Source organism: Hypomesus transpacificus, chromosome 23 (assembly GCF_021917145.1).
Source record: "Hypomesus transpacificus isolate Combined female chromosome 23, fHypTra1, whole genome shotgun sequence".
Classification (NCBI taxonomy): domain Eukaryota; kingdom Metazoa; phylum Chordata; class Actinopteri; order Osmeriformes; family Osmeridae; genus Hypomesus; species Hypomesus transpacificus.
This window is the reverse complement of record NC_061082.1, coordinates 15,537,913-15,553,575: the sequence shown is the minus strand read 5'-3', so window position 1 is coordinate 15,553,575 and position 15,663 is coordinate 15,537,913. Positions and strand designations below refer to the sequence as shown.

The following is a 15,663-nucleotide window of genomic DNA, read 5'->3' as shown; positions in this document are numbered from 1 at the left end:
CACTTTTTTCTAGGGATGACCAGCAATTATTCTAACTAGAACTGTACATGCAAGTCTTAGTTCTGGCCAGCAGGTGGAAACATTGTCCTCTTAAACTCCTTTAGCAACTGATCACCTCAGAGTCTCAAAGGAAGTTTCACTGTCAGAGCCATTGAGAGAAATGTCTCTCTATGGCTCTGATTTTACCATCTTCACCATACTGTTCATGTTGTACCTTCAAAGATCCTTACCACTGCTTATTGCTAGGTCCCAAGCAGGTTTTCTGTTTTTCGCAAAAGCAACAATTAGTATCACATTTATAACTTATCTGAAAGTCTGAATGTGATATTACATTTACATTTAGTCATTTAGCAGGCGCTCTTATCCAGAGCGACTTACAGTAAGTACAGGGACATTCTCCCGGAGGCAACGTCAATGGCACTGGCCGGGAATCAAACTGGCGACCTTCAGATTACTAGCCCAATGCTCTAGCCGCTCAGCCACCTGACTCCTCATATTAAATAATGTTTTGGACTAGAACCAGTGCACTTCTGCTTTCTAAACACGTGATTTATGACCTCCCAGGGAGGCTTATAAAATACCTTGTACTATGACCTTTGTATTGATGCTAGTTTAGCTTCCTGGTAACTGTTACTAAGGACATGTAATTTGCTGTGATCCTCGGTATAAGCATAAGTAAACCAATGAAAGTTTCTAAGATGGAAGAGTATTTCTGGTGTTAAAATGTTTGGTTGTAATGAAAATACTATTTATCTATCGTTATATTATTAGTAAATTATTAATAAGACATACACACAACATGTTATCGTTACTAAATTAGACTTCTGTTTACCCCTCATTAAGGCCCTCTCTGCTGTGTCCCTGTGTGAAGCTGCTTCAGCAAGCAAAACGTTTGAAGCTCTTTTTCATTCATCTCTCAGGGCAGCTGCTGTCATGGTAGCTTCTGTATGACAGGCAATAAACACTGCAGTCTCTGAGCTCAATAGACTAGTGGAGAAGAGAGAGGGCAGAGCTGGTAGGCAGCTATATGAGGAAATCTTCAAGACGTTGTCATTACTAAATTGAACTTTGACGGATTCATCCACAGGGAATAGCCATGCAACAGTTGATGTACCAACCTCTGCTTTCCACTGGAAACAGATACTTGCAGCAGAGATGGGACAAAACCTCCTATGACATGCACAGGAGAAATGTAAGATATTCACGGCACATGGTCACTGTATCATGGCCTTCTCTAGCATAATTGACTTTTCTTGTATGCAATCAACTGAATTGTCTTTGCGAGAGGAGTTATAAAAAAAATAGACATGCAATAAAAGGGTTGAGATAAAGCTTTTACATTTTAATTTTCATTAATGTGTGTTTTACTTGTCAAGGTGGTTTCAGCGAAATCGACACTTGATACAACTCCACCAATATCATATGAACACCTTTCTAACAACATGAAGAAGCAAAAGGTAACATGTAAACTTCATTAAGCATTATCATTTAATATGAATCAAGATAAAACCACTAGTTGGCAGCAAAGAGGGTAATGTTTAGTCACCCAACAGACATTTTTTATATTCTGCTTTGATTATCATTTTGTTTAACATGGTTTTCCCACGTAGAAAGCATTAAATACAACTGAAAAGAGTCTGGAAGCACATCTAATAAGTTTCCCTCATTGAAAAAAACTGGATCTATGAGTATTCAAATATGCAAATATCACAGGCCTTGTGCATCAATCATCAGACCTAGACTCAGATGAAGAATATGTTGTGCACCAAAATCAACGACTGGCAGACTTATCAGTATGGTAGGCAAGCGTAGTAAGCATTTTATTAGTTTATTAGTGTGTTAGCTTGTCCTGGCTGTGGTTGGCTCAGCGTTAGTGGCTGTGAAACATGAATATCTAACTTCAACGGAAATGAGCATTGCAGAAACACGTTACGTGTTAATACATTCAGGGATGGTTCCATCCCTTTTCAACTGAGGGGAGCAGACCTGAGGCCAGTTGTACTGTTACAGGTGTCAGTTACATTAAACATTATTGTTGTCACATAGTTTTCTTTATTGCATTGCTGGCACTAACAGGCAAAAGACTATGTTTATAATTATGAACCACAAGGGGTCCAAGCTTGTTGTCACATTTTTTATTGGATACAAAACTTTTGGGGAATTAGCCTATTTAAATGGAATTATATTGTCATGTCTTATTTTGCTTTCCACTCTGTTGCTTTCATCCGTGTCAAGCTTGAAGAGGAGCAGATGAGCAAAATACAAAGGGAAAACCACATGCTGCTGGAGAAGATATCTCACATCATGAGAACCACTGGACGGATAGATAACAAGAATGATTATCACCACAAGAGGTTGGTTAGGTGTGGTTGGCGTCTGTTGTATTTTGATAAACTAGGGAAAACAAGAAAACTAACGAAGCATGAACAGTGACATGAATTCCATTCACCTGCACGAACCTGAGAACACTTGTCGTCTCAATCAGATTTCATATTGTTTTCACTGATCAGTGCAGTTGAAGAATAAGAATAGGAAAGTCACTTTAAACACCCTGTATTTATTTGAGTGATTCAATGATTCACTCTTTCATTTATTTTTACGACTACCCTTTCATGGGATTTCATAGGAGCGTTTCAGCTAATTAGCAATAACTTTGCGGGACACTCAAGAGCAAGTTCCCACGACCAGGTGTTACTAGCCCAGGCTCACCCTCTTCTCTTGTCTGTGTAGTCTGAGCAGAGAGAGACGAAAGCAGGAGCTGCGGCGCATCACCCTGGACAACCAGCTGATTGTGCAGCGTCTCGCCCAGTGTCAGCCTCATTACAGAGCCAAGGACTGGCACCACGACTGGCTCAAGACCTGCAAACTCATGGAGAGCATCGGAATCTTCCCGAGAACAGCCCCTGACAAAAAGGTGCCTTTTCGTCATAAATGATAAATAGATGTATTTTATCCTTTGCAAAGCCTAATTCAAGTTGTACTTGCATATCCTAATCAAGTTATCTAGTTTCACAACCATGAGTAAGAGGCATGTCACGTGGAAAGCTCTTATCAACACTTAAACGTGACACAATGTGGTTTAATTTGCTAAACCTATGGATACTGTCTGTACTTCCAAGGCCTCCTCCACCAGCCATCGCTCTGAGAGAGGGGCACTCCAGTCAGACACGGAGCCCAGCCAGAGTAACAGTGGCAGGGATACTGAGGAGGAGAGTAGGCCTGAGGCACCAGAACCCAGTCCTCAATGCCACTCACACACAAGTACCAAGGGGGATGAAGAGATGGAGCGTTCTTCCAAGGTCCAGGTCCAGGAAGAAAGAGGCAACCAGCAGGACACTGCTGCTGCTCCTGACAACTCTGACAAAGATTCCTCAACTGACACCCCCAACTCAGAGAGCACACCCAGGAGTCAAGAGTCGCAGATCACATAGATGGGACTGGCTGAGAAGTGCTTTTTGTATCAGGATTAGATTTTCTCTGAATGTAATGAAAGTCCATTTGTGATTTTGTACTGTGATTTTATACAGATACATTTTGTTTTCCGGGGTTACCCTACAGGGGAATTCAAGATTTACCACCTCATTCAACTTAAGAAATGTTACAATTAACAGAAATTGAACAATTGGAATACAAATGGGAAATAAAACAGAAGAGGTACATTTTATGAAGAAATTGTGTGTGCTTTTTTTATAAATACTGAAATAAGCCATGCCTACAAACATTCAAATATAAACTAGGAACTGTAATTTATCTAGTAAACGTTTCTGCGGAATTTTAGGAGCCAAACACTCGTTGCAATAGAAGCCGCGGGTTTGCCTCTGCGTGCCTAGCGAATTAGCGAATGCTAAAATTTGTATTTGCGAGCTAGTCAGTTACTGCATGATGATGATACACTTTTGAATTACAAAGTGACAGGTATATAACTCACAATGAATCTTGATAGACTTCGAAAACGTGTACGGCACTACATTGATCAGGTAAGAATCGGATTGTTTAAGTGTAGTAGAGCTAGCTAGCTCATTTACAGTAGTCAGTCGTCTGCTACATTGCTAGTGCTAGCTAGCTTCAGCTGGTATCTGTTTTAATAGTATACAATACTAGCTAAGCTAGTGCAGATATTGCCTGTTAACTATTTTAAGAGGCGGCAAGCAAACTAAATAGCTGATCAAGCTTAATTAACGTACGTCAACAAGATAGCACTAGCTAGCTTGCAATTTCTTTCTTCGTCATCTGTCCACATCATGACCATACATTTATGTTTGATGTGGCACTGTGACCTCTCTATTTTTGTTTACAGCAACAATATCAGAGTGCTCTATTTTGGGCGGACAAGATAGCATCCCTTTCCCATGGTAAGTGTTTACTATCGGCTCTTTACTATTTACTACAGACTACTTCTAAAGAGTAATGAGACAAAAACAGACAGTTCATTTCTTGGTGTTCCATCTCAAGTTTTCACATAGTGTACGGTTTACCACATGAAAAGACTTAAGTCCGGTTTCACAATAATGCATATTGTGGACCGTTGGTTGATTGTGGACTGAGTCGCTATAGGAATATAGCTTGGCTCTAGGTAACTATTCACCCTGGTCTCCCTTTCTTAAATAGAAGACCCACAGGACATCTACTGGCTTGCACAGTGCCTTTACCTCACCTCACAGTACCACAGAGCCTCCCATGCCCTACGCTCACGCAAACTAGACAAGGTAAGACCTCACTTGCACTCCAGAGTCTAAAACATGGGGACATTTTTTAAACCAAATGTTTCTGCCTACCAAAGCAGCTCTCTTATTTTAACATTGCATTTTGACCTTAATATCATGCTATGAACAAGATCTTGATAATATTATGTTTATTTCAAATCTAACATGCAGTACTACTTTTTCTTCTCACCCTCAGTTGTATGGTGCTTGTCAATATCTAGCTGCTAGGTGCCATGTAAGTATGAACAATACTTTATAGTTATGGTAATAATGTGATTTATCGAGTGTGTGTTTAATGGGTTTCACCAGTATGCCTCCCGTTTGTTGTATTAGCTCTGTTTTTGCTTGAGCTGTGTGTTTCTCCAGTATTCAACCTGTTTAAAGGGGCAATTGACTGCAAAACCGATTTTACCTTGTCATTGTTGAAAAACGACAGTTCGGAAGGTAAACTGAACATACCGTGAATATCAAAGTCCATTGACACCTCTTTCCTATTCAAATCTCAAAAAGAAAAAAATTGGCTGTAAAACGTTAGCTTTTCAACAAAGCCACCGGTCCTACGTAGGACCGGTGAACGCCCTCTTATTGGCTCTGGTCTGTATCTTTGTCACGCCCCAGAATTTACATCCAGACCAGCCCGAGGTAGCGTCTATCTCCGATACTAGTTTAATTGCGCGCTGCTCTGTGTAGGCTACTTATAAGGAATTACAAAGAAGAACGTTTTGAATTATAACAAGGATATTGAAAATGGACTACGGTCGTAAATGCTGTGTTCCAGGCTGTACAGGGAAGGCTAACACTCACAGTCTTCCCAAGGAGCCAAACATTCAACAGGCATGGCAGCTGTTGTGTATGAGAAGATCCCGGCGAAGTTCGACACTCAATCATTCATTTGCTCTGAACATTTCACCCAAGACAGTTTTGACAACCTTGGACAATTTCAAGCGGATATGCTAGGAAGCTGAACCTGGAAAGAGGTGCTGTTCCAACCGTATGCTCATTGCAACCGCAAGCTATAAGGACAGTATGATGTTGTGCTAACAGTTATTAGCAATGCTAACGTTTCCTGTATATAGCATACCAGGTAGAATGCTAAATACGTTTCTACACACATCAAATGACTCTAGCTAGACAAGCTGTAATCGGCATTAGAAGGGAAGCTTCCGAAAAATAGCCAGAAAACGAACTGCAGTCTGGCTTATTGCTAACGCCTGTCTAGGTAATCTATTTGAAAGAACTGGAGAAAGGCAGGTTCTAGATACAGGATACGTTAGCATTGCTAGTAACTGTTACTAGTAACACCTAAACTGTAGGCATGTACTGTAAACAAGTTTAGCTTGCTAGTTATCGCAAGAGCATAGGTAGAATGTGTGATAATTTAGCCTAGTTTATTGGCAATGGGGCTAACGTTGATTCATGTTCCTGACTGTGTTTCATTCAAATAAATAACCTGTGTAATGAAAATCTACAATTCACGATGCATGTTTGTCCAGATCTTTGTCATGTTATTTTACAGCAAGATATCTAGAGCTAGCCTAGCTAGCTAACTGAAGCCGAGTAGAATCACGATATGGTTTGGTTGCTAAGCTGTAGCCTAACGTTCTACCCACCTAAGTCAATCCAGTTTGCTTCAACAACAGAAGTGGAAACAAGTAATGTTATCATTTCAAATGATATATAGTAAATCTGTTGAAAACAGTGTTGTGTAGACACAATAGATTTATTTGCGCGTTTTTATTTCAAGTCTCCAACTTCGGTGTTTCAGCGAGTGCTGCTGTTGGCCGTGTTGCGTTTTTGCTCCCAGCTTCACTCGTTAATAACCAACCAATCAGCGCGCAGCTTATCTAAATATTAATGAGCATACCATAAAAGGAGAAAAGCTAGTGTTTTTTCCCGGGAACATTTCAGAGGATCTGTCAGAGGGCATAGAACAGCACCCGGGCCATTTTCAACCCAACCAATGTTACATACCCTATTCGGAGACCTTAAGGAACAGTGTGAAATACCCAAAAAACCCAGTCAATTGCCCCTTTAAACTGTGAGCTGTGTGTTTCTGAGGTATTCTGCCTGTTTATACAGTGAGTTGTGTGTTTCTGAGATATTCTGCCTGTTTATACTGTGAGCTGTGTGTCTCTGAGGTATTTTGCCTGTTTATACTGTGAGCTGTGTGTTTCTGAGGTATTCTGCCTGTTTATACTGTGAGCTGTGTGTTTCTGAGGTATTCTGCCTGTTTATGCTGTGAGCTGTGTGTTTCCCCAGTATGCTGCCAAAGAGTTTCAGCAGGCCCTGGACATACTGGACATGGAGGAGCCTGCCTGTAAGAAGCTGCTGGACCGCAGTGGGAAGGAGGACAAAAGCGTTCGAGAGTCAGGAAAAGACTGGGAGATGTCTACTGCCTCTGTGAGTCCCAACCCTGACTGGGAGGCTGCTTTTCACAGTCTCCTGATCACCGAATGTTGTAGTCTTGGACTGGTTATTTGTTCGCTCTTGTTACATAAATCATACATCTAGATTCTGATCTCTCATACACCCTACCCATCTTCTGAATGAAAATAATATTTAATTCCAGCTTCAAGTGTGTGTCATCTTGATACAAGAATTCACACACCAAATATCTGTCTGTCTCTCATCTCTCAGATAAACAGCTCAATATGTCTCCTGCGAGGGAAAATCTATGATGCCATGGACAACCGGTTGCTGGCCACCTCCAGCTACAAAGAGGCCTTGAAGCTGGATGTGTACTGCTTTGAAGCCTTTGACCTTCTCACGTCCCACCACATGCTGACTGCCCAGGAGGGTGAGAGGGCGGGACACATTCCATTTATATCCACCTTTACTTAAAGGCAGAGTATCTAATGTGTTTGAGAAGCACTCTATATTTGCCAAAATAAAAGTTTTGTTAGCAACCAATACATATTTAGGGTTTGACGGTTATATTGAATCAATCCGACATCTGTGGGCGTCGCAAGACTGTAATAAACACAACAAATCATTAGGCCGTACCCTGACTAATGATTGGACGATCTACCTGTTTGTCTGCCTACCTAGATGCGCACTCTCTGCCCCTGCAGGTTTGTGGCAGTTGCTTTGAAGGGAGGCGGTGGGATGTTTTGGTTTGAATTGTGTCAAACAGAATCTAAAAGAGCTAGCTTCACAAAACTTGCCTAACCCAGCTTTAACCCAAAGTCTCATTGAGGTAAATGTATCAAAACAAAATGAAAGAACCAGAAGAACTGTCCACCTGGGACAGAGCCAGCCAGTCAGAGGGCCTGCTTCCCTAGTTTCCTGGGAACATTTAATGGCTTGTGGTGACAATGCCACTCATACTAATTGGCCAGACTTGGCACTGATTGAGAGTAAACTTAGGAGGAAGATAAGAAGCATACGGTCCCAGGGTTGGAGTTGCCTAGTGATTTCGAATATGAATGCAGATGTATGAGATAAGAGATGAGATAACAACACAATGCGCATCACCGCGCGCATCTTCTCTCAGTAACCCTAATTGACGTGGTCATTTTTTTAAATGTCTATTTAGAAAAAGACTTCCTGGATGCTCTTCCTCTGAGTCAACAGTGCAACGAGGAGGAAGAGGAACTGCTTCACTTCCTCTTTGAAAACAAGTTAAAGAAGGTATGGAGACCCAACCTGCCAGGATCAGTGGTGCTATTCCTGTTTCATTTATTGGAACATCACTGCAAATCACTGCCTTTGTTTCATTTGTGATTCATTTCAGAACCATGCAGTTGGGTATCAATTAATCTCTGTAATGAACAAACCTTGTTGAATTATTTGTAGACAGAAGAGGTCCATTGGTCCTCAGGTTAACTACAGTGAGCTTGATTGGTCCTCAAGTCAGCTACAATGTTATTGTATGCTTTTGTCATCCCTCTCCCCATCTCATCCCATCCTTTCACATCCCTCTCCATGTAAATTCTGCCCCCATGTCCTTTCTCCTCCTCTTTCTCATGCCCACTTCCCTGCTGTCCATGGCACTTGTCTGTCTTCCCCAGTACAACAAGCCTAGTGACATGGTGGTCCCAGACATGGTCCACGGTCTCCAGGACAACCTGGACGTGGTCGTCTCGCTGGCTGAGAGGCATTACTACAACTGCGACTTCAAGATGTGCTACAAACTCACGTCTATGTAAGGGCACCCCAGTCTGCTCCCAGGCACAGTACCCTCTATCCTCTGCCTGGTCCATATCTTGAATTCTGAGTTGTGAGTTGAATTGATTGCGTGCACTTGAGTTCATCCGAAGCGTTGGTCCCTGTCTGTCTCAGGGTGATGGTGAAGGATCCATTTCATGCTAACTGTTTACCTGTCCACATCGGCACTCTGGTCGAGCTCAGTAAGGCCAACGGTAAGATCCAACACGGCAGTTTATCCGCCTGTAAATCAAACTAGTTCTATCATTCCGTTGCTTAAAAAAGACGCATAAAACGCAATTGTTTTATCCTACTGACAGTTTATTTGTATTCTTCACAGAATTGTTTTATCTCTCTCACAAGTTGGTAGACCTGTATCCCAACAACCCAGTAAGTACACCCTCTTGAGTTCTACGAGTGCTGGGTCTCAAAAGTTAACAGAAGCAAATTGTCCGTAATTTCTACGTAAACATTTGGATGTATATGTTTGTTTTCAGGTTTCGTGGTTCGCAGTGGGATGCTACTATCTGATGGTCGGCCACAAGAACGAACATGCACGTAGATACCTTAGGTACGCTGGATCAAACCCACTGCACCAAACGTTGCCTCACAACACAGTCACTGCGTACACACACCTTTGCCTTGGAATGTGCCCGGTGATGCAGGTCTCTGGCTCTCCAACTGACCGTGGCCACTTTGTCCCACAGCAAGGCCACCACCCTGGAGCGGACCTACGGTCCAGCCTGGATCGCCTACGGACACTCGTTTGCCGTGGAGAGTGAACACGACCAGGCCATGGCGGCCTACTTCACTGCCGCCCAGCTGATGAAGGGGTACGTGTGGGGTACGAGGGGTCACGTAAGGGGGTCCTAGGCCTGACGTGACGTGTGGATAGTGAAGATACAGTGGCGCATTTGTGGAACACAATTTGGGGAACGAAATGTAGGAAAGGAACTTAACATCTTGAATAGGTAGCACAGCTAGCTAGCAAAGGAGCTTTTGAATTGCTCCAGCCAAACATCAGAAGAATGAAGCAGGCCCCATCCTTCCCCTCCCTCCCAGGTGCCACCTGCCCATGCTGTACATCGGCCTAGAGTACGGTCTGACCAACAACTCCAAGCTTGCCGAGCGCTTCTTCAGCCAGGCACTCAGCATCGCCCCCGAGGACCCCTTTGTCATGCACGAGGTGGCAGTTGTCGCCTTCCAGAATGGAGAGTGAGTCAGTTGTACACACACACACACACATACAGGAAGGATCTGCATCAGTGTAAACTCAAACACCCACAAACAGATGAACAACATGTGCATACAGACTCACATGACATCTGCTGGGGCAAAACATACACACATAAAAAAAAAAAATACTTCTAATTGCTTTCTATTGTTCCAAAATCTACTTGTGCAGCTGGAAAACAGCTGAGAAGTTGTTCCTTGATGCCATGGACAAGATCAAGGCCATCGGGAATGAAGTAATGTATAATTCAAATTCAAGTTAGTTTATTGTAGTAGGGACTGGAAAACACACATACACAATAACATTGAACATTGAAAGTAAGAACAATAACATTCTTACTTTATAGGCTTTAGTACTTGAAATCTTACAGTAATAATAAATAAATAATAAGATATTAATAATATATTCATAATAATCAGATCTGATTTATTTTACTGAAATTTCTTACAATAATTTTCAGCGTGTTTTGATATATACTGAAGCTTTCTGAAGCGCAGTGATGATTACTGAAATATAAATGGGTAAAAAAAAAAAAGAACATTACAGTTACAACAAGCAAAAGGAGACAAATAGATTAAATCCCATTAAAGTTTGCACCGGACTTGAAATAATATTTTTTACTTGGTGGCACTGGTGCTCCCAAGTTAGGAGCACCAGCTAAAATGTAGCAGCACCCACCGAATATTAAGGAGCATCACAACTAAAATGTTCATGTTGTGGATTTATATTTTGCACTTGGTAGCTCCTTGTCACGTGACTACAAAGCGCAGTGACAAAGAGTGACTGATGGCTAATATTAACAAGAACAAAAATCTCAAAGTTGAGAACGTGAAGATGAAGTTTAATTGGTTATGTAACGTTGGAGAGAACGGTTGACCGGTTACTGTATACACATACTGTGTAGTAGGCTAATTAGCGAGCGTTTGGTCAAGAAATAAAACAAGTCACACCATAACGATTATTTGCACTCACAAATGCTCCCAAATATATTTTAAGGTCGCGCAGACACAATTTCGGGAGTTTACACCACCAAAATGATCTCAATTTCAAGCCCTGTTGCAACTACTCTGCTCTCCTGATGTTAACTCAGTATTGTCTGGACCTTCTGCCTGCAGGTCACAGTAGACAAATGGGAGCCGCTTCTCAACAACTTGGGACACGTGTGTCGGAAGCTGAAGTAAGTCAGTGTGATTTAAGTCCCCCCGTCGCCGACGTCACGCTTGTGTCGTCTCTGACGTCACAGCTCTTTCTCTCAAAGGGGCTTGAGGTGAGGTGAGCACTAGAGGCAGGAGACAGGCCTCTCAGCACATAAAAGATCCAGATGTGCTGTGAGACACAACAGGGGGACACCTGATCCTGTTTATCCGGGTTGAGGGCCTGGGGAGAAAGCAGTAGAATGATGCTTTATCTCTTTTCCTCTCTCCCTCTCTCGTTCTCCACACTCTCCACTGACTGTTTTCATAGACATGGCTTTCTACGGAAATAGGCCGCGCATTGAGAATTCATGCAAAGATCCTCTAATGAATTATGCAGAGCCACTCTGCAGATAGAGGAGGCTGGCAGAACCCATAGCTTTTCAGACCAAGTGGCTGTTTTAAAGGTTTCGCTGTATTTCATTTAAAGATGGGTTTTGCATGCACGTGTGAGTTTGTTCAGCTGTCCATTTGATGACTTTTGACTAATGAGGTCTACAATATATTTACTCTCCATTGCGTTATCCAGTAATTTTGTGATGTATGAAATCATACCATATTTGGTTATTTTCACAGACTATTATTATAAACTATAAAACTCCCTCTGTCTAAATCATGCACCTTAAATTTACTCTGAACTCCTTGATGTTTTGTGTGATTATAAAGATCTACTTATCACATTCACTCTAGGTTTAGTCCCATTGTCAGTCCTCTGGTTAATCAGTATTAATTACACTGTCATCACAAGTCTTTAAAAGTTCCCAGAAAACTAAGGGCAGTGATTGGCTGGCTTCACCCCAGGTGGACCGTAGCAGGTTTTCTGATTGGCTCTCTTGCCTTGTTCTAACAGGAAGTACGAGCAGGCCTTGGAGTACCACCGCCAAGCTCTGGTGCTGATCCCACAGCATGCCTCTACCTATTCAGCCATTGGATACGTGCACAGCCTCATGGGAGACTTTGAGAGTGCCATCGACTACTTTCACACGGTACTGAGAGTTTTAGACTCCCTCATGTAAGCCAATAATCACAAATCGTTTTGTTTTACTTGACAGCCCTATTTCTGTGCTAAACTTGTGCACAGCTGCTGAAGTCCATAACGTAACTTTTAGTAGTTGTAGTTGGGATACTAATCAAGACTAGTCTGAAGGATACCCACCTAGCTGAGAATACATTGCAGTCATTCAATGTACTTAGTGTGTTTCTTCTGTTTGTATATAAATATCCAACTGTGTCCCTGGCTGTCCCCATGTCTTTCCTAATAATAATAATCATCATCAAGGGTTTGTCCCTTCTGCAGGCACTCGGACTGAAGAGAGATGACACATTCTCTGTGATGATGCTTGGCCATTGTATTGAGATGTACATCGGTGACACGGATGCCTATATAGGTAAAGAAATTATATATCGCACTATATAAATGTGTCTCTAAAGGACAAACATAAATGGTCATAAATAATGTATGTTAGAGGCATACATCAAGGATAATGTATACATGTTATAATAGGTAAATTCCACATACGTGTAATACTGCTTGGCAATAAACCCGATTCTGATTCCATAAGTCTCTGAGGGACAGACATGAAGGATAATACACACATGCTGAAATTTTTTGGTACCTCCAAAAAAAACAAAGAATGCACAATTTCTTCTGAAATAAACTTGAAACTGACCAAGGTAATTGGCATCCACAATTGTTTATTCCATAGTTAATAGAAATATTACTTTGCTTTTGATTTAGTTTCCAAACATAATATTGTATTATAAAACTAAGGAAAATGGCATGGACAAAAAGGACGGGACCCTCAAACTAATATTTAGTTGCAATCAAATGTTTTCCGTAGTTGTCAACAAGGCTTCTGTACTTGTAACCCTTGTGTTATCTTTGGGTCATTCTGACCCATCAGTCATTGTGACCCACCGTCGTATTGTGACAACTTTACCGCATACAAAAACAAAGTGAAGCATTTTCTTTTAACCGTTGGGCTGTCTCAGACCCCCCACATTGCGAAGGTTAAATTAAAATTCTTTGTTTTTGTATTGGGTAAAATTGGGTAAACACAATGATGGTTCGTTATGAACCTTTGGGTCATGTGACCCGAAGGCAGCACAAGGGTTAAGGTAGTTAGGTCCACTCTTCCTGAGCAAACTGCTCCAGCTGTCTCAGATTTGATGTGTGCCTTCACCAGACTTATTTTCCTACCATTCGCACTATCCTTCTGGTCAATCTGGGGTCGATTTTCCTCTTTCTGCCCACGCCCAAGGAGGCTGGCTACTGTTCCATGGACCTTGGAACTTCCTCAAATTATTATAATATATTTTAAGGAATATATTTTAATGAATTATTATTATTTTAATAATAATTCATTATTAATGAAGTATTATTGCATTGCGCTGTAAGGGTACCAACAAATTTGAGCAAGTCTGTAAATGTTATGATGTCTCTAAGGGACAGACGTCAAGGATGATGTATAAATGTTATGAAATGTCTCTAAGGGAACAGATATCGAGGATAATGTAAAAATGTTACGATCTGTCTCTAAGGTACAGACATCAAGGATAATGTATAAATGTATAATATATCTCTAAGGCAGTGTTTCTCAAACTTTTTCAGACCAAGGACCACTTGGCCAATAAATAAAAACTTGCATAAAAACTTGCATACCATTTAACTAAATAGTAGGCTATATCTCCGGAACAACAGGCCTCCAGACCTGGCGCCATACAATTGTTAGCGGCACATGATTTTCTAACGGATAATGTAGGCTCTTCTGCTAATTATAATTTCCGCTAAGAAAAAAATACAAGTTTTGAGACTGCTTAACGATCCGAGTGTCAATCAAGCACGGAGCCAGACGTTGTAAATATTCTAGCCCAAACATAGGACATATGGGTTTGATGTGATGCAGATTGGGATTTCCACACAAAATGTTTGGCCATTATTTGAGCGCAAAATCGTTTTTGGAGATTTATGTAAAATATTTTTTTTCGATTGGTAAAACCTTGTCTAGTGATGCCATCACTCCGGCCCTGCTCCCATCCATCCTCCCTGACGCGTATCGTTACGGTTGGGCCGCCCCGGCCCAGCAATCGGTAGCCTATCTGAGAAAACTTTTTAGAAAAGACGGGCTATGGACCCAACCAACTCTATTTGGGAGGGGAGAACACCCTCACATTGTACAACCAGAGAGGCTCTGGTACAACCCATGCAGCGGCTGCAATGTCAGAATACGGAACGTGTGTAGTCCATTTTAATAGGCTACTACTGACTGTGTTTTCTTCGTTCTGAGTTGTATGTTAGAAATGCCGCAATAATTTACTTGTGGCCGTCGCGGACCACTACGGGGGCAGTGGTGGACCACTAGTGGTCCGGGGACCACACTTTGAGAATGACTGCTCTAAGGGGCAGACAGCAAGGATAATGTATAAATGTTATGATATGTCTCTTAGGGACAAACCTCAAGGATGATGTATGAATGTTATGATATGTCTCTAAGGGACAGACATCAAGGATAATGTATAAATGTTATGATTTGTCTCTTAGGTACAGACATCAAGGACAAGGTTCGAGGGAGCCTGAGCACACCGGCACTGATCAAGATGCTGAACACCTCGACAGAACCCGGCGATGCCCGTGCCACGCCCACACTGGACGACAGCAGCGCCATGTTATTCGAAACGCCCCAGTCCAATCAAGACAAAGCCTCACTGGACACGCCTCTTCGGCGCTCGCTCCCCCTAGAGTGTGACATGTACGAGAGCGACATGATGCTTGAGACCTCCATGTCCGACACTAGCACATGATGACACCCTGTGAAAGGTGTGGCTGATGTCACGGGGAGCTAGCTGGGACACCTGACTTTGGGACCAGATCCAAACCAAACCTCTTGGCTCTTCTCCTCCCCAGCATCCGTTTTGATTCCCCCTCTAAGCCATCTAAAATTACTGGGATAGTCAAGTGATGTCATCGGCTCTCTGGAGAGGTGTAATATAGAGAGTAAGATACAGGGGGAACTCTGTGTATCAACTCTGTGTAGACCGGTTTGACAAAGACTTGTCTCAGTTGTGAGATTCAATATGCATGGCCGGATGGATGGACAGCGGGACTTACAGTTATTCGTTGATTGTGAATGGGAAGCCTGGAGAGGCGGACGGGGCTTGGTTTGGTTCTGGGTCTAGGGTGAGGAATGGAGACGTCGTTGATCCTCCGTTTGTGACTGAACAGAGAGAGTGCTGCAACACTCCCTACAGCGTCTACTAGCAGACTGTCCTCATACCTATTGGCCTTGCTAACCTGTGGATTTTTCAATAAACAAAACTGTCTCAACGCAAGACTTTGGTGAAAAGAAATATCAGTTAATACAATAAACCATATGTTTATCTTTTTATG

General features: G+C 42.1%; 2 protein-coding genes across 2 annotated transcripts; both read left to right on the top strand.

Annotated features, from left to right (window-relative positions):
- Positions 1 to 975: 975 nt before the first annotated feature.
- cfap97d2 (CFAP97 domain containing 2) lies at positions 976 to 3,663 on the top strand. Its single transcript, XM_047047468.1, has 5 exons — positions 976 to 1,192; positions 1,377 to 1,457; positions 2,236 to 2,354; positions 2,731 to 2,914; positions 3,120 to 3,663. Exons 1-5 carry the CDS (start codon positions 1,097 to 1,099, stop codon positions 3,429 to 3,431), a joined length of 792 nt encoding a protein of 263 aa, XP_046903424.1. The 5' UTR covers positions 976 to 1,096; the 3' UTR covers positions 3,432 to 3,663.
- A 114-nt stretch (positions 3,664 to 3,777) lies between these two features.
- Positions 3,778 to 15,653, top strand: cdc16 (cell division cycle 16 homolog (S. cerevisiae)). The gene is made up of 18 exons (XM_047047694.1): positions 3,778 to 3,977; positions 4,298 to 4,352; positions 4,609 to 4,706; positions 4,900 to 4,938; positions 6,963 to 7,103; positions 7,341 to 7,500; positions 8,239 to 8,333; positions 8,714 to 8,847; positions 8,985 to 9,064; positions 9,190 to 9,239; positions 9,347 to 9,420; positions 9,557 to 9,682; positions 9,912 to 10,064; positions 10,255 to 10,318; positions 11,199 to 11,260; positions 12,127 to 12,262; positions 12,574 to 12,664; positions 14,818 to 15,653. Exons 1-18 carry the CDS (start codon positions 3,930 to 3,932, stop codon positions 15,075 to 15,077), a joined length of 1,866 nt encoding a protein of 621 aa, XP_046903650.1. The 5' UTR covers positions 3,778 to 3,929; the 3' UTR covers positions 15,078 to 15,653.
- The last annotated feature ends 10 nt before the right edge of the window (positions 15,654 to 15,663 follow it).

Bases quoted from the DNA above. Each gene is read 5' to 3' on its own strand.
- cfap97d2 (XM_047047468.1), top strand. From the start codon at position 1,097: ATGCAACAGTTGATGTACCAACCTCTGCTTTCCACTGGAAACAGATAC. The intron at 1,458-2,235 runs GTAACATGTAAA...ATCCGTGTCAAG, and splicing joins ACAACATGAAGAAGCAAAAG to CTTGAAGAGGAGCAGATGAG. The intron at 2,355-2,730 runs GTTGGTTAGGTG...TTGTCTGTGTAG, and splicing joins AATGATTATCACCACAAGAG to TCTGAGCAGAGAGAGACGAA.
- cdc16 (XM_047047694.1), top strand. From the start codon at position 3,930: ATGAATCTTGATAGACTTCGAAAACGTGTACGGCACTACATTGATCAG. The intron at 4,707-4,899 runs GTAAGACCTCAC...TCTCACCCTCAG, and splicing joins GCTCACGCAAACTAGACAAG to TTGTATGGTGCTTGTCAATA. The intron at 9,683-9,911 runs GTACGTGTGGGG...CCTCCCTCCCAG, and splicing joins GCCGCCCAGCTGATGAAGGG to GTGCCACCTGCCCATGCTGT.